Genomic DNA, 20,636 nt, shown 5'->3' on the forward strand with positions numbered 1-20,636 from the left:
CAGGCTGTTATATGGCAGCCTTCAGAAAATATGAAATGCCGTCCCAGACACCCTAAAAGAGATAAGAAAAAAAAAAAGTATCTCGGTTCATTCCCCCGGCCTCCACGAGCTCGTGAATTAGGTGAGGACTGAAGAGTGGAGGGGTTAACAACACACTGCTAACTACTACCCTGGGATGGAAAGAAAATATGCTCCTGATCATATTCACGAGCCCTTCCCCGAGCGGATGTGATGGGCAGGCGGGACGCCATGATGACTTAAGCAGCCTGGCTTTTGCTTATCTTCCCCTACACTGCCCTGGCATTGATCAATCCACACCGGGAGCGGTATTGTGAACACCTCACTAAGACTACAGATGATCTACAATGAAAGGAAATAGACTGTTGGTTGAGCCATGGAAAATAGGAAAATATTCAATGAGTAATGATGAAAATTACATGAAAAATTCAGCTATATCATGATATGGCTTCATGAATAAGGAAGAAAGAAGAGTGAGTTATAATATGAGGGGTAATGACATGAATGAAAAGTGAACTGTTTACGTAATTAGATACAGGAACTGTGAAGTAAACGACTGTATAAACGAGAGAACTATAACATGAAGTTTGTGAAATGAGAAAAACTACAATGTTGACTAATATAGATATGGAGAGACCGACTTTTAAGAAAGAGCGGTTTAAGTTATAATGAACTGGTAAATGAAAGGGAAAAATGTGGAATTTTAGGAAAGGGCTATTTATCCTAATTGAGGTAACTTCTACATTGATCTTTAAAATTAATGTGAATTTAATTCAAAATGGATTGTTTAGCCACAGTGATTTATATTCCGCGTTACATTTGATTATGGTTTTAGTTTCATCATAGAGCAGACGATAACTAATAATGCCAGTATCATTCACACATACATCTGCTGACGAGTCTCGAACTTTCCCCGTGTCTGGTCCTTCACTCCTCCTCCTACTAAAATTGTTCCCATCTTGGGAGTCCTACGCTCTCGCTCCTTAACCATTCATGTAGTCTGGAGAATTTTGTCTTTCTTTTACAGATTACCGGTTAGTTTAACCAGTACTCTCACAACAGTTTTCTTAAAATGAAATCAGAGTAATAACTTTAATGATTTTCAAGGAAACACGGGTGATCTATAAAGAGAAATATTTGAGATAAAAGAAGTCTTTGGCATTTCTTTGTGGCGAGGAGCGCAGGGCACGGGAGGCCAGGCCGTGTGTGTATGTGTGGGACGTCAGTCACAGACTTGGTCGTGGTGGAAAGGTTCTCTGTGTTGTGCGTTCCTTGGTTGAAGATTCCTTCACCTCTCTTCCTCCAGTGAGTAGTTTGATCTATGCCTTTCTCAAGAAAGTTTACAGTTTTAGCGATAAGGTAATTGAAGTAGTTGCACCGTAGATCCGTTGCAGAAAACTATGAGATACCTCAAGTTTAATTCAGGCGCGCCCACTGCTGATGCCCACCTGGCGAGTCTGTAATTTATCAACCACAAACTGTTGTTCTCTGACAGCTCCTATTGTTATTACTTATTGTGTTAATGAGGATCAGTTTCGACAGCAGATGATGGGTGTAAGTCGTTAAATGAAGTTCTGGGGAAGGAAAACGTAGAATGAGGCTCTGCTTGGGGCAGGTGGGTGAGGGAGGGGAGGGCGAGGCTCACTGGGAGGGGATGGACACAGCTGTTTGTTTATGAAGAGGATGACGAGACCCATCTTTACTGGTCGTTGCCCTTGTTTGTCTCCCGAATCAGTAGATCCTGTTGTAGAAGAACAAACAAGCATTGGCTTGTTGCCTTTTGCGTAACAACCAGGTTACAAGGCTGAAATTATGTAAGTGTATAAGGTTTATCTTGGGTAAATAATGGATTGCTCACTTCCTCACATGGTAACTATGCCCACATATATTTTGTTGAAGCCTTATTACAACTGTCTGGTTGCGCCCATGTAATTAAGCATATAATATGGAAATAGGTTCACTCCACTCCTATCTCTGTAGGTATTACCAAAATATCCATATTAGCTAATTTCACTATTTACTTAAGTATGATAGTGCCATTATCACAGTAGTGCCAATTTCATTTGGCACCGCACAAACAGGCATAGTTTAAGTTTCCTGTTTGCGTATTTCTAAAGTTTAACAGCCTTATTAATGTGTTCTTTGGATAGCATTATGTATTATATCTTCTCTTTCTACATCAGAAACTTGTTACGGTCTTGAATGTAACACTTATGTGTACGCTTTTCGTCCTCAAAGACTTCCTTTATCTGAGAATCATTACACTATCTTTTTTATAAACATACAGCTCAACAGCATATGTAAACAGTTTAAAACCTCTAATCTGGTGTACGATCCTTGTTTTAGATAAATAAATAATGCTCACAAGGAAACTGCGAGTTAGCGCTGAAGATATTATTGCCTAATTTGTAATGATTGAAATCCACGTATGTTGTTCACCACTGATATAGTTGCATTAAGAAAGAAAACGAGTCTTTAAAACCTAGACGTGTGGAGCTTTTAACAAGCCGAGAAGGATGCTGATGGGAAAAGTTGACGCATAAATCTAGGTGGCATATCTGGTGGCGGCGACCTCAATGCTGCCACAACACGAGCAGACAATCCCGCCTTGTTCACCCTGTAACACTCTCCCCTGCTGTAGATTCTATGCCCAGTGCTGACACTCCTCTGCTTCAGACACACATTCTTCAGCTGACATTGTCACTTACCGTTGACGATACACCCAGTGCGATCATCCCCTTGCTGCTGACACATCCATGTGCAGTCCTTTCGTGTTTGACATCCTTTAACTCCTGACATCACACGTCCCAGTGTAGACATTGCCCACTTACGGCCGACACTACGTCTAGTGACGTCCCCTTACAATTGACACTGTCCTGTGCCTACACTCCCTTCTTGCTAACATCACACAGCGTGACACACTTTGAACTACTGACTCATACCTGAACAGACAAGTTCGGTAATTTATCAGTTTGGCTACGCTTCGGACCTATTTTTGTACCGTAAATTCGATAAATGATAGAATACTTGCGTCATTTGGTGCGAGATAAGGCGTTAATGTTGAAAGTAATGTCCATAGGGAAATGCCTTTGAAAAAATATGATTATCAGGGTAAATGTGTAGTTAACTAACGTGAACGTATGAAAAACGTTTTATATCAACAGAACTTTTAAAGTCGATATTTGACCTCCTTAGCAGCAGAGATTTATCTTATTTATATTATATATACCAGAGACACCCATGATTAAACCGCGCCAACGGGCAGATGAATGTTAACGTCGGACACTTGCCGCCCACAAACTTAAAACGCATTCGGTAACGCTACCTTCCTACCCTCTCCCTCTCTCTTTGCTGGTGCCGAGTTATGATCATCCCTGAATGTATATGTCTTTGCTTATCTTCATTAGTGATAGGCTTTGCTCTATTACTGCTACCTCTCTTTAACTGGTGACAGTCTCTCTGCTGAATTTATCTATCCCTGTAGTTGACACTACCTCTGTCGTTGTTCCAAACCCCTTACTGTTGCTGAGACTGCCCACTTCTGCTGCGTCAGATGGCAGAATCATTAGGATTCCACCGTAGATTACGGCTGTCACCCGTCGAGGTCCCAAACGCAACTGGATATTGGGTTAGACCAGATGCCCGAGACATCAGTGTCTGGTGGTATAAACTGTTGATATAACATTACAGGTCATTGGATAATAATATACCGCTGGTATGTCCCAGAAGTATCTGTTTAGTATCATAAACTTGCCGAGGTGGCAAAGGTCGCGGAATGTTAGTGTATAGACCAGACTGGTCTTAGCACGGCAGGCGTTTGTTTACATTTCTGCAGGAGGGTGACACATGCAGGGAATCTCCTAGAAACAGTTCATATATTAATCGTCTGAAACAGCAAATGCGAGGTTAAAGGATTAGGTGTAGAGACGGATGTTGTGTACAAGATAACTGGCTATGGTAGAAGCTGACGGTAGGGCAAGCGAAGTGCAGGGAAGGGGAGGTGGGCCGGAGTCTTCCTCAGGGGAGGTAACCAGTCGGGGAATAAACCTACACCTCTTTGCACTCTTTAATTCTTTTTGCTTCCTACATCATCATCATCATCATCTCTTTCCCTGTCTCCTCTCGAAAGAAAAGGGGGAGAGGGTGTGGGACGCTTTGTAGGTTTTGTGTGGGAGGCAGTCGTAGGGTGTGTGGACTGGGCTGCGTTAGGGGTGTGGGTGTGGGCAAGAGCTGCCACATGCCTGACAACGACGCCTTGTCTCCGCCCCAGGAACCCTGATGTGACTTGATCTTCTGACAGCCACCATTTACAACACAAAACCTAACAGCAAATACATACGTCCAATGATAAATTATTGCGCAAGTTGTACAGCATTGCACGAATCTTATGTGAAGACGGCACAGTAATACAAGACGGACATTTTTAGCATATATGATTAGAACATTAGTAGGTTGAACCACAAAGTGTTGGGCACCGGGGTAGTTAATTTACACGCGTTTGAAACTTGAGTGATGGACATGTTTTATTAAAGGTTGATGAAAATCACATAAATTCAAAAATGGCTGTCTGTCATTAAACCTGACCACGTAGCGTAAATGAAGGGGTGGGCGTGGGGGTATCCAAAAGACGCAGTTACGCAATGAAAGGGGTGGGGTGCGGGGTATCTATAAGACGCAGTATCGCATCAAAGAAAACAAGCATAGCTCTAACTCACAGGGTTTGACCCCCCTGAACACGACGGTACCATCCATGAACACGTTGCCGCTCGATCTTTTGAGCACGACTGGATGATGATATACTTGGGTACGATGGCGTGGCCTTTAAGATAACAATTCAGGGTCAGGTTAAAGGTCACGCAGTCATACTCGAGTCGTCCTGTCCTGTTCAGGGGTCGTACCACCACCGTGCTTAAGGTTAGTACCATCATGCTCAAGGATCGCACTTTCGTGTTCAGGGATCGTACCGTACCGCTTAAAGGATCGTTCTGTCTTGTTTAAGGATCATACTCTCGTGTTCAAGTAAGGTACCCATGGGTTTAGGGGCTTGATGGAAGATGATCCAGTACAGAGAAGACTTGACACCGCTAGTTCAGATGTGATTTTTCAGCTGTTTAAACTGAGGCGCATTGTTAGTGCCGAAGATAAATGTGTTTTGGTCGTGAAGGCGGCCATATTAGAGTTTCGAATTTCTAGTTTTTTCATCGTGAGGAAAGGGATCTCATTCAGTACACTAGCGCTTCGTATTTTGAAGAGGTAGCTGCGCTTAGTGTGTAGGAACCCGTGATTAATGTCGTAACACCACAGTTTATTTACCCAGAGGAAGAGCTTGAACCTCCGGCATCATCACTCAGTTTACATGGTGTGGCGGACCTCAGCCACGCACCCTAGCAACTTCCCGGACCTTCTACAGTCCCGTATTCGCCTTTGCACTTCTCTCTCGTTATTTAGTGCTTAGCGAAGGGAAATTAAAAGATCTTTATGGTCGAAAACAAGCCGTTAAATAGAAATATGGTATAAGAAAAGAATAGCGGTGAACGCAACGCGCAAGCCTTGTATATAATTTACAATCTCAGGTACGTGCGCTGTAGAGTATGTGATCTTTGTTTCTAGGCTTACCTTAGACTGCTGTAACTAGGCCTTGGTTCATTGTACTTTGCTGTCATTCCTCGGCCCTTCCTTCCTCCCGACACCCCAGTGCCCTCTCTCCCTCTCCCTCGGTCAAAGCTTTCTCCCTGCTGCAGCCACCCTCCCTCATCCCTTCCTGGCCACGGAACCCCAGCTGGTGCTACCCCATCACCCTTGCCCGCCTCATCTCGGGTGTCCGGCCACACCTCGACGTATTTCTGCCAGATCCACACATTATATATATATATATATATATATATATATATATATATATATATATATATATATATATATATATATATATAATTTCTTTGTATTGCTAAAACAAGTTGAGTTGGTCTTGACGTGATGACCTTAACTCTCTCTCTCTCTCTCTCTCTCTCTCTCTCTCTCTCTCTCTCTCTCTCTCTCTCTCTCTCTCTCTCTGTTTAACATGGTGATGCCTCAGAAAGGGTGAACGTGACGAGTGGTGTGCCTCAGAGTGATGGGCCTTGGCGCACGTTATTTTCTTCGGTATATACTTGAATGATTTAGAATTGGGTCTCCTATCTAAGATTTCCAAATTTACGGATAACACACAACTAGGAGGTAGGAATGTGAAATAATTCAAAGGTCTTATTTTTTTTTTTTAACAAAGTGGTTCGACGGTTCGACTAACGGCGGATGAAATTTTATGTAAACAAATGTAAAGTCATGCACGCAGATGAAAATGCTAATCACAAGTATGAAGTATGTGGAAATCCGCTGCATAAAATACAAGTAGAGAAGGATCTTGGAGTTCTTTTCAGTTCTTTGGTGTCTGCCCGGCCGCCCCTCCATTAGTAGGAACCTTATGCGGTGGTCTGGAAGCCATTGTACCATCTGGTGTCCCGTGAAACGATAAGGGCGAGGCTTTGAGCCTCCTATCTACCTAGACAGACATAAATACATGAGCCATATACATAGCGAGGGTGCATGTGGTCTAGGAATTATCTTTTAACATATAAAGAAGGTGTTACAAAGATTTTTTTTTTGTTTCGGCTGGTTATGACTTGACATTGACGGTCTTAAGGACCGTGTCAGTTGATAATAAGCCTAAAGCTTTCAGCCCACCCCCAGCCTAGGTGTTCATCCTTCCGTCGGAATTGGTCGATAAATGTTGGAGGGAGAGGGGGATATATATATATATATATATATATATATATATATATATATATATATATATATATATATATATATAAGAGACAAGGCAAGACAATTGTATTATTAGCCCCGTAATATGGAAATTGTAATGGCAAACACGTGAGTGTGGTGGGCGAAACAGACAGCCCAGAATCCTTCACTGCTACACATGTACACAAGAAGGATACAATCACTGTATGTGCATCTGAATGTACACATGACCGAAACTGCTAGCTGCATGTATGGAGTTTGAATACGACGGTACAAACTTTGAACTCGTCGGTGCGACCATATAACCTGTATATTTCTGACAAAGATAATATAGTTTATGCCCCAGACAGGCAAACAGATGTACTTAAGTTCAGACACAGTATAAGCACTTGAAAGGCTAACAAGTGGCACGTGTGCACTTTACCACTTACTTATGTCATGAAGAAGAAGGGCTTTTACAATTCTCATCCTAACTATCGTGTTTATGTTACCATCCTAGCTGCCTTTTTCTTCCTCACCCACTCATCCCAAAGTCTTTTTTTCTCTCTAATCCTGGCTGTTGTTTGAGGCCCCTATCCTGGTGCTTGTACAGTCATATTCACATCCTATTGTGTCATTTCTCCCCCTCCTTCTTTGGCCCTGCCCCCAGCGAGGACGCTGCAGCTGGCGTGACATTTCCATGACGTGAGCTGAGAAAAATAAAAGCAAAAGAGCTGGTGGGTGGGGCGGGGGCGTGAGGAGGGGTGGGGGGATCAAGAGGGAGGGAGGGATGAGGGAAGTCGTGGTTCTCAAGGCACAGTGGCTTCCCCTCCCCCACGCAACCGCCCAGAAGGCCACTGCCCTAATGACGTCATTTGTACCCTTCTACCGTTTTTTTCTGTAATATGTGTGCAAGATGCAGAATACAGTGACGTGTCGTGCCTCTGATATCACCAATAAATCTCTGAAAGCCTTTTTTGTTTCCCCCCAGTTTTTCTTGGTGTAAGATGGCGGCAATAGAGATGTTTGGATCTTAGTCTCGGGGTCACGTGACCAGTGCCACGTTGGCAGTGGCTCCGAGCCCCTCCCCTCACTCCCCTCCGTTCCCTGGCGTCGTCGCCCTCAACGGCGTCTCATTTCTCGTCTGTACACTGGCATTTATGTGTGTTTGTGTGTGTGTGTGTGTGTGTGTGTGTGTGATTGCTTATTTACTATTGCATGTGCGTATGGGAGTTTTTGGTTTCGTTTTGTTTTCCTATTTAGCATTTGTGGAACCATATATCCTGTCATTTTCTGTCATGTAAATTCTTGAGCTTGTACATACTTCCTGACCTCACAGTTTGACTGTAGAGGGCTGTTTTTTCCTCGTCTTTTCAGTTTTTCTTCTCGTCGTAGTTAGTCTGTTGGATAATTTCCTCTCTCTAGATCAGAGCGCATTCATCATCGACATGGCCATATCGTTTGACGAACTTTAAAGTAATATTTATGTCTTCCATTTTCTTTTCCTGTAATTTGTGTAAGTGTATGGGTGTGGACTTTCCCCTCTCCTTTACCTCGGGTTTAACGCGTAAATATATTTAATGTGAACCTTCCCTTGTCCTTTTTACCTTCGGTTTAATTTCTGTTGCTCACTGTTGGACCTTCTGTAGCAAATCTGTTCGAAGTAGAGTGACCAGTTCAATGATTCTTACACTGACATAGGCCACATGAGTACTGTGAGTATTTTTTCTGACCATTTTAGCCAATGGCGATTACCGATGAGTGTGTTCTGCTTTCCTCATTGATTGTATCGGATCACCTTAAGATTCACCCAACCTTCTCCTTTTCCATACTAGGTTAAAGTCTACACTCTGTCAGATTAAGTTGGTACCTTAAACCTGAGTTATCATAGAAAGACGTTGGAAGTGGATCCATAATAACCGTTGGACTCCTTGTGGATGGAGAATAGTATCAGTAACTTGTTTCTTTTGCGCTTGGTAAGAAATTACACCAAAATCCATCTTCTGAAATACACATCCATCCTTGGCTCGAAATTTCTCAAGATTCTATTGAATTAGATGAAGTGTATAAAGGTTTTAATGGTGTTATGTATGAAGGATTTGATTTGTGAACTGGAAACTGGCAGATCCAAGGAGGGAAGGGACCAAAGCTGTTGTATCCATTCTGAAAAATTGTAGCGATGATATTTTATGAAATATTATTTGTGATGAAGGCATTTCTGCTAATATGTCTTAAATATTAATATCGGATAGGAGAGTGAAGGTTGTTAGTGAGCCGGCAAAGGCACTTGCACTTGTCAAAAAGGTGATGATTGGGATATTTATTGTGCTAATGGTAGTGGTTAGTATAATAAGTTGAGTGAATTTTAGTTCGTGACATGGAGAAGAAACAAGACCTGGCATAAACAAAAAATTGAATGAGGCTCTTTAGGATTAGAGATATTATTTCTGAGACTAATATCTTGATTAAAAGTGACCATTGTTTATGTACAAGTCTGAAGAAGGTACAACTGGTAAGAGTAATGGGGGTTCCCATTTTACTTACAAATCACTCTGGGAATTGAAATGCCAGGCACCACCAACTGTTTTGAACTTATGTGGAAGATGAGTGTGAATGGTTTTCATGTCACACTGATATGATAGAGAATGAATTGGGATTAGATTTATGTCGGCAACTTTACCCGAGGGTAATTTCGATACTGGTCGAGTATAATTATCTTCAAATGTGGTGTTCTGGTGATAGGCTGGGTACCAGTGTGATCCCATATTGGCCTAATCCCATGTGGAGTCTATGAATGGGATGCATTCCTTCTTTGGAATTATTTGCGTTACATCCTTGTATGGTTTCCATGATTATTCAAGACCTTCATATCTTATGGCATAGTTGGAAAAACTAGGGAGTTAGTGTACATGGCTGGGCGATGTTTCATATCCTGTGAGGGCGAAGTCTGCATGGGAGGGGAGTGTGAGCGGTGATGGCTGCTCCAACCATCAAGACGGCCTTGTTTTGCCTTCATCTGGCCCACACTGGTTTTGACGTTGTTGCTAAGGGGGCTGCCCCTGGCGCAATGGGTTATCCTGCCACTCATGATCTGTATAAACCCATTATACCTACGTAACTTAAGGCCTGATTTATTATTGGTGATGATTTGTTTGTAGTATATTCAGGGGCGTAACCAGAGAAAAAAGAAAAGAGGGGCATGGGATAATTGGTACAGTACAATATACACTTGATAATGATGATTTATAAATTCTTTAACCCATTCAGGCCTTCCAAAGGAGAAAAAAAATGTCTCCATGTTTGTTTCTTGGGTTTACAGGTGGCCATTGGGACAACTTCCTAAAACAGACATGAAGTTTATATGTACGAAATTTTGTCTGCAAATTCTTTCTAATTTATTTCATCGAACTAAACTTCCGATAATGTAGATTTTTTTTAATTGGGCTGATGAATAGGTGCTCATTTTGTTAATGTAGAATGATGAAATTTAAGTCTCACTTACAGAGACGTGATTTTGTATATGATTCGTTTTTAGTTGCGAAATATTGGTTACAAAATTCATAAAGTGTTCTGATTTGATGTGAAGCTTGGATTGTAATTACTTGCAGAGTTTTACAATGATACAGAAATTGACAGACGTATAGTTGTGTGAACGTGGGTTGTAAATCTTTGCCTTTGGGAAATTTAGGTTACATGTTGATTTTCTGGTGTGAAACATGGGTTGTGAGTCTGTAGCAAATCTTTGTCATAATGCCTGTGTTCTTAGTATTTAAGACTTTTTGTGAACAATGAGTTGTAATCCAAGAATTTTGTTTTCTTTTTACTTGGTTGTGTAAGTTTTATGTACGCACCATCGAGTTTTATGTTTGTGAATAATTGTTTCCATTTAGTTATGCAGCAGTTTTCACAGTAAAACAGTCATTTGGGGTTGTAGACATTGCCATTAATTGTATGGTCAGGTAAGATTTTCCATGTACCATCTCTGAGTGCAGACAGACGCATATATATATATATATACATTTGAACATTCTGATAATTGACTTCCAAAGTTCATGTCTTCTAATGTATAATTTTTTTGCTTGCAGAGATGAAGGCATTGGCACTTGTGCTACTTCTGGTGGTGGCAATTAACTTTGCCAGTGCCATGACCAAGGTAAAGCTACCATTGCACTTGTATTTAGTGCTGTTAAGCATTTACGGAACTTTTTCTTGTCTTTGTGTAAATACAAACTTCACTTTAGATTTGTTATACAGTTTATGTGCACTGTCATCAAAGAATATCTGCATGTGGAGGGAATGTATGCTGTTAAGCATTTACAGAACTTTTTCTTGTCTTTGTGTAAATACAACTTCACTTTAGATTTGTTATACAGTTTATGTGCACTGTCATCAAAGAATATCTGCATGTGGAGGGAATGTATGTGATTATGTTTATTTGTGATTATTTGTGCTTTTGGGGAGAGAATTCTTGCACTCATAGGATCCGTCCTTGATATTGTATGTATTTCTTATTTTGCGATTCTCGTATCTGCTTTCACATGAATACCAGATGGTGCATGGGTGTTATATCTGTTGTACATATCCACTCTCCTTTTGACATATCTCTTCCATTGATTTCCTAATCCTCTTATTTGATATTGGACATAGACATCCATCTCCAGACTCTCACTATATAGACATCAAATTCGTAATCTTTTTTCTCTACAGGAAAAACACAGTAAGAAGGCCTACTCTGACTCTCAGAAGAAGCATATAGCAGAGATTGAGGAGAAACTGGAACAGTTGCTCGAACTTGAGGCAGAGGTAAGTATCTTTGTTCGCAGAACTCTTGATAATGTAGATGTGTTTTTGATCAGATTTTTCAAAAGATGGTCGGATGAGGATGATAAGTATTCCTCAGACAGCTACAGCTGCTGGACTTTAGTGTATCCAGTAATGTTTATGAGTTATGATTAATTTTCAGTTTCAGTGAATGTATGGAACAGGAATGACAAGTTTATTTAAGTCATCTTGGAGATTTTTTTGTCAGTAGCACATCATGGGCCTTCTCTGTATAGTGCTTAATATTATCAGATGTGAATCAAGTTTGGGTCCTAGGCCTGGCAACAGGTTTACATTGAACTCTGCAAACTGAGAGATTAAGTGACTCAGTTTTCATATTGTTTCACCCTTTTGTATATTTAGATCAGACCTCCTAGGAAGGACTCAGTAATGTAAGGTAGGCCTGCAATTTCCAAACACAGAAGCCTTGGAATTTACAGTCTAAGTAAAGTACAGAAAGGTTTTTGCAGGTATTGCTACCAAGATTCTCATTTGTGTGCACCACATCACTCATGAATAGTGAAGTGGCAAAACTGTTACATGGTTTAACAGAATAATTGTGGATGTATTTTGTAGTTATGGAGTTGTGATGTAGTAAAATGTTGCTTATATTTTTAGTAAATACAAATACTGGCTTGAAATTCCTCGGTGATACCAAAGCTTTTGCCTGTTACATCTGTAAATTACTATAAGTGAATAAAACTTTCACTTACTTGAGAATAAACTTTAGTTTTGTAATTGAATAATTTTGTTTGAAGGTACATTCTGCAGAAGATAGTTATATCATGGAAAATAAAGCTACGCTAATGTCAAAAATGTTAAGAGTTCTCGTCTGGGATTGCTTGCAATGTAAATACTTAATTTACTCCAACTTTAGGTATTGACAATACATCTATTCAGCATTCATTTAATCTGTATGTACTTTAGGTTTCTTTGTACTGTAAGTAGTTCCTAACCAGCAAGGGTCACATGCTGAGTGTGTGTTCTTAGAGTTATCTTTAGTGCCTGAAGGTGTTAAAGATTTTTTGGTTGGTGAATACAACTTAATGTTGATGGCCATAATGACCCAGGCAGCCAGCCAGCCTCACCAGTATATATTTAGCCTGTTATTGATGGTTTCTTTGTTGTTAGTTCGTTATTTTGATTGTGGAAATCATTGCATTATTTTGCAGAGAATTATGAAGTAACAATTCCATATTAGGTCTTACCATCAATTACCATATACATGGATCACTTTCATTCCGATATATATGTAATTGAAATTCTGCATTCTTCAAATGATATCAGTATTGTTTAAAGATGATTTACTTCCGTATTTGGCTAGATGTGAAGTTTACTAATAATTTTAATAGTCCCTGTCACTCCTCAGCTTGAGTCAGAAATTGCTGAAGCGGAAGAGGAGACTTCAGATGAAGAGAATGAAGTAGTAGAGGAAGACCGTGAGGACCCTGTAGAAGAAGAGGAGGAACATTTTGAAGAAGAGAACCTTGAAGAAGAGTTACCTGAAGAAGCTGTTGAGGAGGAAAACCCTGAAGAACCCAATGAAGAGTTACTCCAAATTCAAGGAAGTAATACATATTCCATATTAGTTGGTACTCATATTTTACATATAACCTGGCAGTCAGACACTTTATGCTAAAAATTTTTATATATAAGCTTATATTTATTCTTTACTGTAGAACTTAATTCTTTTTTTTATGTTAGATGAGATGGCATTGGCATCTGAATGCCCTAATCAAGGTTGTCTCATTTAATGATTTAGTAAAGATAAGCAGCTTTTTTTTTTTAATATCTTATTGCCTTTGCTACATCCAGCATTTTTTTATATACATATTTGCCTCTCCCACTTTATTGACTGTATCAAAAGCAAATGAACCATAGCTTTGTTTGCAGATATCCATCTACTACCCATCATGTGTAATGCAAAAAAATTAGGGACTTTCAACTACAGTCAAGCCATGGCCATAGACTACCCTGATTGTTTCATATCCTTTGTTTCAGTCTTTTTACAGCATTTTGCTGTCCTTTTCATTAGCTGATATATGGATTGGTCTCCATTATTCATGTTTCTAACATAAGGACTTTGTGAATGCTGATGCTCTTCAGTTTATCAGCTTTGTGGAGGAAAACATTTTTAGTGATGACCTAAACAGAATTTTTCTGTTATTATATAATCTTCCTAAGGCTTATTGCCTACTTAGTATAGGTTAGCATGAGGCATTCAGTCATATTAGTATGAGTTGCCCCAGAATATAAATCAATTTGTCCCCAAAAAGTTAGACTTAAAAAAATAATTTGCATTGATGTTTAGAGAGTATCATTGTTTTAACAGATGCCTGCTTGGATATGTACTGTGGTGCCGGACGTATGTGTGTGGTAAATGATGCAGGTGAAGGAGAATGTCGTTGCGTCAATGTGTGTGGACAGGAAACTGATGTACGGAGGAGGGTAAGTTGTGAATCATTTGGTTGTACTTATAACTGTTAGTAGATAGATGATGTTTAGTCATTCTGACCAGTTTTTCAAGTGCTTAAAGTGAAAAGATATTTGATTTATCATAGGGGAGAAAGAATACTTCCCACATATTCCCTGCGTGCCGTAGAAGGCAACTAAAAGGGGAGGGAGCAAGGGGCTGGAAATCCCCCCCTCTCGTTTTTAATTTTCCAAAAGAAGGAACAGAGAAGGGGGCCAAGTGAGGATATTCCCTCAAAGTCTCAGTCCTGTTCTTAATGCTTCCTTGCTAATGCGGGAAATGGTGAATATGTATGAAAAAAGAATATTTATATATGCACATATACATATCAACATATATGTACACAGACATATATATATATATATATATATATATATATATATATATATATATATATATATATACACATGTACATATTCATACTTGCTTCAGTTTATGTTTGACTGGATCATCAGCATATGATACATTTTAAAAAGAATTTATTCACCTAAGTATTGTTATGAGTAGAGAATGTGGTTGATGTGTTTCGTAATATGCAGACATGAAATAAATTGAATACTGTATATTTATGTGTATTTCTTCAGTTTCATAAAAGGAAAACATCATGAGAGGTCTTTGTAACATTTTGTGCATATGTACTTAGTAACTGTAATGAAACAATATCATATAGTGATGCCTATCTCTACAGGTATGTAGTAACCACAATGAGACTTGGATGTCAGATTGTGAGCTATACCGTCAGCGTTGTCTCTGTCAAGAGGGCGACGAGAGCTGCCTCAGTCCAGACTATAGTCATGCTCATATTGACTATTATGGACAGTGTCAAGACCTCCCTGTAAGTACTTTTACTTCTGATTTAATAACAAAATGTAGAAGTTAGAAGTAGAATGTTTCATCTGACGTAATATACATTAGTAGATGTATGGCAGGACAGAGTTTTATTCTGGAGAAAAATGAGTGATATTATTTGTGTTCCTCGTATGATGACAACTTAATTACAAATATGAAAGTCTTTACAATACCAAACCCGGTGTAGCCCCCATGACCCACAACCAGTGGTGTTTTTCACTCGCCCATAAATGTTTTCAATCCAAATTGTGTGTGGCATTTTCAGCTTATATCATATTTTTAACATACTGCTGATTTGTTTGTAAGTAATTATTCAGTAATGTTATTCCACCAAACTTTGAATGGAGAGAGAGAGAGAGAGGAGAGACTACTTATCATGTTTAAACACGAGAAAAGTTTATTTGTCCTATGACTGTGGCTGCCATTCTCTGTGAAATGGACTGCTAGCTTAGTTGGCCACTGTTTAAGAGTTATTTACTGTTATTGTTGTGGAAAGTGTTCATATCTTCTTTGGCTTCATTGTTTGGAGAACTTGTAGAACATTTTTGTGATACCATATCATCAACAAAGGACTAAATTTTTTCTAGCTTATCTCTGCTACTCACTGCTTACCACATTTTATTTATCGTTCTGTTAAGCTTGTGATATGGTAAGTTTTTAATGTTTTTTATCACAAAAAAATGTGTACTTCTTTTGAAACATATTAGAGTTCCAACTGTTAAATTTTTTTATTTTCTATACATCCAAAGAAGGTTTGGAGATTTATAGTTTTTATTAATTGGTCACTACTGACATACCATGCTATGTTTGTAAATAAACTATAAATAAGCACCTTGTGTTAATGCTGTCAGTAGGCTGTGTTGCTTTTTTTTTGGCCAAATGCACAATTTTTTAATGTTTATTTATCATTTTTTCTTGTTCATTCAAGGAGGGCTGAATAAAGTGCTAAAACAACACCTACCCCTCTTCATGCAAAACTTGAGCCTCAGAATTACATATGACACTTAACAGTTTTGATTTTGATTTTAGTCAATGAAAAATTACCAGAAACTGTGAGAGGGGCTTGAGGTGTTGGTTAACTTGTGTTGCCCTTTTTTTTCTAAATCCTTCATTTAACATGTAAACATAAGCGTATTATATTGCATGTTTCAAACAAGATAAGACATTTTCTTAAAACCCAAGAGGCTTTTGTTTGTGGCTACAGTTTTCTGATTGACAGTTAATACTAATTATTTGAGGCAGAGGAAAGTTTTCAGTAGTAATGAGAGATATTCCATCACCAAAGATAATTTTGATTGTTGAAGTGATTAATGTCAAATAATAAATGCTTGACCACATGGTAGAGATGACCATTATTCCTGCAGTTAGTCATTAAGTAGAATAGAATACGTAAGATTGTAACATTATTTCAGAAATGTTTATTAAGCTCTTAAGCATGCCCTAAACTAACTCTCATGTTGTGTTTGACAGGAATGCAGTCCAGGAGAGTTAGAAGATTTCCCCCGCCGCATGAGTGAATGGTTGTTCAACATCATGCGTGAAATGGCAGAACGTGAAATTCTGAGTGAGCATTATGTTCGTCTAGAAAGGGAGGCTGAAGAGAATCCCTCAAAGCAGTGGACATATGCAGTGGTATGGAAGTGGTGTGAACTTGACTCTCATCCAAAAGATAGGTGAGATATACTGATGTTTGACACTGAACATGTAGGCAAGCTAAGGTAGGGATGAAGTTATTAGAACAAAAAACTTATGAATATTACATGTATGTGAATTATCTGTTGATTTTGAAGGAAATTGCCTATTGTAGTAGTAGTAGTTGTAGGAAGGATTTATTTGTGTAATTGACAAGGACTGAATTTTTTTACGAAAGTATATTTGTATAGTAACTTGAGACTCCATTGTGTACCTAATTTCAACAACATATACCTTCAAATATTAAATATTATGTAAATGACTCATCTTCAAGAATTGTACTTTATTCTAATTGGTGACATATTACACTAAACTTTGAGTCATCAAGTTATTAAGAATAATCACTATTCTGCTTGGAGACATATGTTGAAACTAGAATCAGAAAGTTACTAAGAAGGACCACAAGTTTCCCAGGTCATTGAAATTTTGATATATGGTATAATATTTTCTCCAAGTCAGCAAAATCAATACTTCGTATAATTAGCATGTATACTTGTTTATGAACAGTTTTCTAATTTGGTCATCACCCAATCAAATGGAGGTGCAAAACTTTTTTTTTTCTTTTTTTATTTTCCAAAGGAAGGAACAGAGAAGGGGGCTGGATGAGGATGTTTCCTCAGAGGCCCAGTCCTCTGTTCTTAACGCTACCTTGCTAATGCGGGAAATGGCGAATAGTATGAAAGAAAGATATATATATATATATATGTATATATACTTTTTCATACTATTTGCCTTTTCTCGCGGTAGCAAGGTAGCGCCAAGAACAGAGGACTGAGCCTTTGAGGGAATATCCTCATTTGCCTCCTTCTCTCTTCTTTCTTTTGGAAAATTAAAAATGACAGGGGAGGATTTCCAGCCCCTTGCTCCCTCCCCTTTTAGTCGCCTTCTAAGACACACAGGGAATACATGGGAAGTATTCTTTCTCCCCAATCCCCAGGGTAACATATAATTTTTATTTTATTTTATTATACTTTGTCACTGTCTCCCGCATTAGTGAGGTAGCGCAAGGAAACAGATGAAAGAATGGCCCAACCCACCCACATACACATGTATATACATACACGTCCACACACACACATATACATACCTATACATTTCAACATATACATACACAGACATATACATATATACACATTTACATAATTCATACTTGCTGCCTTTATTCATTCCCGTCGCCACCCCACCACACATGAAATGACAACCCCCTCCCCCCCGCATGCATGCAAGGTAGCGCTAGGAAAAGATAACAAAGATAACACATTCATCCACACTCAATCTCTAGTTGTCATGTATAATGCACCGAAACCACAGCTCCCTTTACACATCCAGGCCCCACAGAACTTTCCATGGTTTACCTCAGACACTTCACATGCTCTGGTTCAATCCATTGACAGCACGTCGATCCCGGTATACCACATCGTTCCAATTCACTCTATTCCTTGCACGCCTTTCACCCTCCTGCATGTTCAGGCCCCGATCGCTCAAAATCTTTTTCACTCTATCCTTCCACCTCCAATTTGATCTCCCACTTCTCATTCCCTCCACCTCCGACACATATATCCTCTTTGTCAATCTTTCCTCACTCATTCTCTCCATGTGACCAAACCATTTCAGAACACCCTCTACTGCTTTCTCAACCACACTCCTTTTATTACCACGTATTCCCTGCATGTCGTAAAAGGTGACTTTAAGGGGAGGGAGTTGGGGGGTTGGAAATCCTCCCCTCCAGTTTTTACTTTTCCTAAAGAAGGAACCGAGAAGGGAGCCAAGTGTGGAATTTCCCTCTTAGGCTATGTCCTCTGTTCTTAACGCTACCTTGCTAAAGCGGGAAATGATGAACATGTATAAGAAAAAAATGTGTGTGTGTGTGTGTGTGTTTGACAAACTATGTATAAAACTAGTATGTATTTATTTTTATAACCAGTGCTGTCTCGCGTCATGAGCTGTTCCCTATCCGTGCTCCACTTGTCACTTTGGAGCATTGCATTAGCACCTTCTTGGACTCCTGTGATGAAAATGATGATCACCTCATTACTCTAAAGGAATGGGGCAAATGCTCCAACCTTAGTGAGGTGGGATAAATAGTTTGTTGTTTTCCTGTAAATGCTAAATCCATGAAAACTTTCTGTTAACTTTGTAAGGTTTTATTGTCGAAGAGGTTATAACATGTAAATGCTGGAAAAGATGTAGTGATAAGAGTAAACTCAATTTAATGCTCATGTTCAAATCTGATAAAAGGTTTTGGAAGGATTTACCATCATTATGTAGTTTTATCTCTTTTGTTTGAAGTACAGTAAAGCCATGCAGAAACTCACTATTTGATTATGTGTGTTATTAGAAAGTTGTACTCTGCTTCTCAGGTTGTAATATATGGCTGTATAATATCTATCTTATGGATATACAAGTATAAAAGGATTAATTTAGATTTCCTTCACCTACAGGAGGAACTTGACAAGCTGGAGGATATGTGTGAGGACATCCGAGATGATTAAAAGATAAGTCATAAAATGAAATTTACTGTTGATTATGGGAAAAGTTTTTTTTTACGAAATAGCATACATCTTAATGTTAGGAGTTGCAAGTATAAAACTTATCAACATGTACTTATATTGAAGTTATGGGATGATTTTATTACGTGTAATATGTGTATTTATAGTCAAATGTACTGAAAACTGGTTTTAGACAAGAATTATTAGAGAAAACAAGTTGATTATTTTTAGTCTGGATGACATTATAGGCTATTCCTCAAAGGTTATTGGTTGATGATTACTTCAATGGTATGAAAGTTTTAGTAATTTTCACTTGTTACTAGAACCTCTGCATTTTGTCAGAGGTGAATAGTCAGTCAATCATTTGATTGTGTAACTAAAGATTGAATATTTGTATATACGTAATTTTTTAAACTGATTCAGAAGTTGATATCTAGAATTTATTTTCACTATTTTTCTAGAATTTATTTTCACTATTCTGCAGTTTCACAATATTTTACTTATGCTTTCAAAGATGAGCTATAATGAAATTGTGGAATCAATGAAAACACATATTGATAAGTGTAGATTGTACTTATGTAGTTTTTGATTCGTCAGTTCAAGTAGCAATTTGATTTTGTTTATAAATATTAGCTATGCACTAGAAAACTTGCAACTCAGTTTTACAACTTGTAGTAAGTTGTTAAGCACTGCCATTTGCTGTACAGTACATTTTTATTTTGTAGATGATTTACTCTGTATGGCTCTCCTGTAAGCTTTTCTTTATTTACTGTATGTTTTTTCTGTAGTTGTTTTTAATTAATCTTCAGGTGTTGTAGCTAGAATGATTTTTTTAGATATTTTTGTTCGGAAATGCAAAATTGGTAAACAGGCAGTTTTCTTATGGTTAATGTTAGGTCATCAAACAATATAGATGTATAACTTTAACATTGTATTATTTCTTCTTTTGTCTGTCTTCAATTGATTTTTTATGTGATTGCTTTTCTTAGCTAGATAGAGTTGAGAATAGAAAAACAGCAGCCATTTGCTGATATAAATGTAGCTGTCATGTGTAATGCAACAAAGCCCCACAGACTTTCCATGGTTTATCATGACTGCCTCTTATGTCCTGATTCATCCAACGGACAGCATGTTGCCCCTATATACAACATTGATCCAGTTTATTCTAACCTTTGCAACCGTCCTTCCTCCTGAATGTTCAGGAAGCAATAACCCAAAGCCCCTTTCTCTTCATTTGTGAGGAACACCAGCATAAGAAAGATAGCAAATGAGAAAGAGAAAAAATCTAAACCTTATTGGTCATGGAAGGTAGTAATCAAGAGTGGGCACAAATATGGAAGGGATTTCAAAAGATCATGGAGGATGAAGGAAAATGTTAAGATGAAATCAGATTGGAGAAAATAAAGGAAAGATCGAAACTGCTGAGAAAAACAGAAAGTAAATCAACTGAAAGAGTGGATTAAGATTCTTATGGCAGCTACAATAAAACCATGAATCCAAATCCAAACTATTTCTTAGCAGGATGTGATCATTCATCA

The 20,636-nt window shown here is 38.6% G+C and overlaps 1 protein-coding gene across 1 annotated transcript; it reads left to right on the forward strand.

Moving 5' to 3' along the window:
• The first annotated feature begins 976 nt into the window (after positions 1–976).
• Positions 977–20,025, forward strand: SPARC (secreted protein, acidic, cysteine-rich). The gene is made up of 9 exons (XM_071672634.1): positions 977–1,323; positions 10,860–10,927; positions 11,482–11,577; positions 12,965–13,163; positions 13,928–14,043; positions 14,757–14,903; positions 16,388–16,590; positions 18,534–18,681; positions 19,051–20,025. Exons 2-9 carry the CDS (start codon positions 10,862–10,864, stop codon positions 19,099–19,101), a joined length of 1,026 nt encoding a protein of 341 aa, XP_071528735.1. The 5' UTR covers positions 977–1,323; positions 10,860–10,861; the 3' UTR covers positions 19,102–20,025.
• The last annotated feature ends 611 nt before the right edge of the window (positions 20,026–20,636 follow it).

This window comes from Panulirus ornatus, chromosome 2 (genome assembly GCF_036320965.1).
Source record: "Panulirus ornatus isolate Po-2019 chromosome 2, ASM3632096v1, whole genome shotgun sequence".
NCBI classification, from domain to species: domain Eukaryota; kingdom Metazoa; phylum Arthropoda; class Malacostraca; order Decapoda; family Palinuridae; genus Panulirus; species Panulirus ornatus.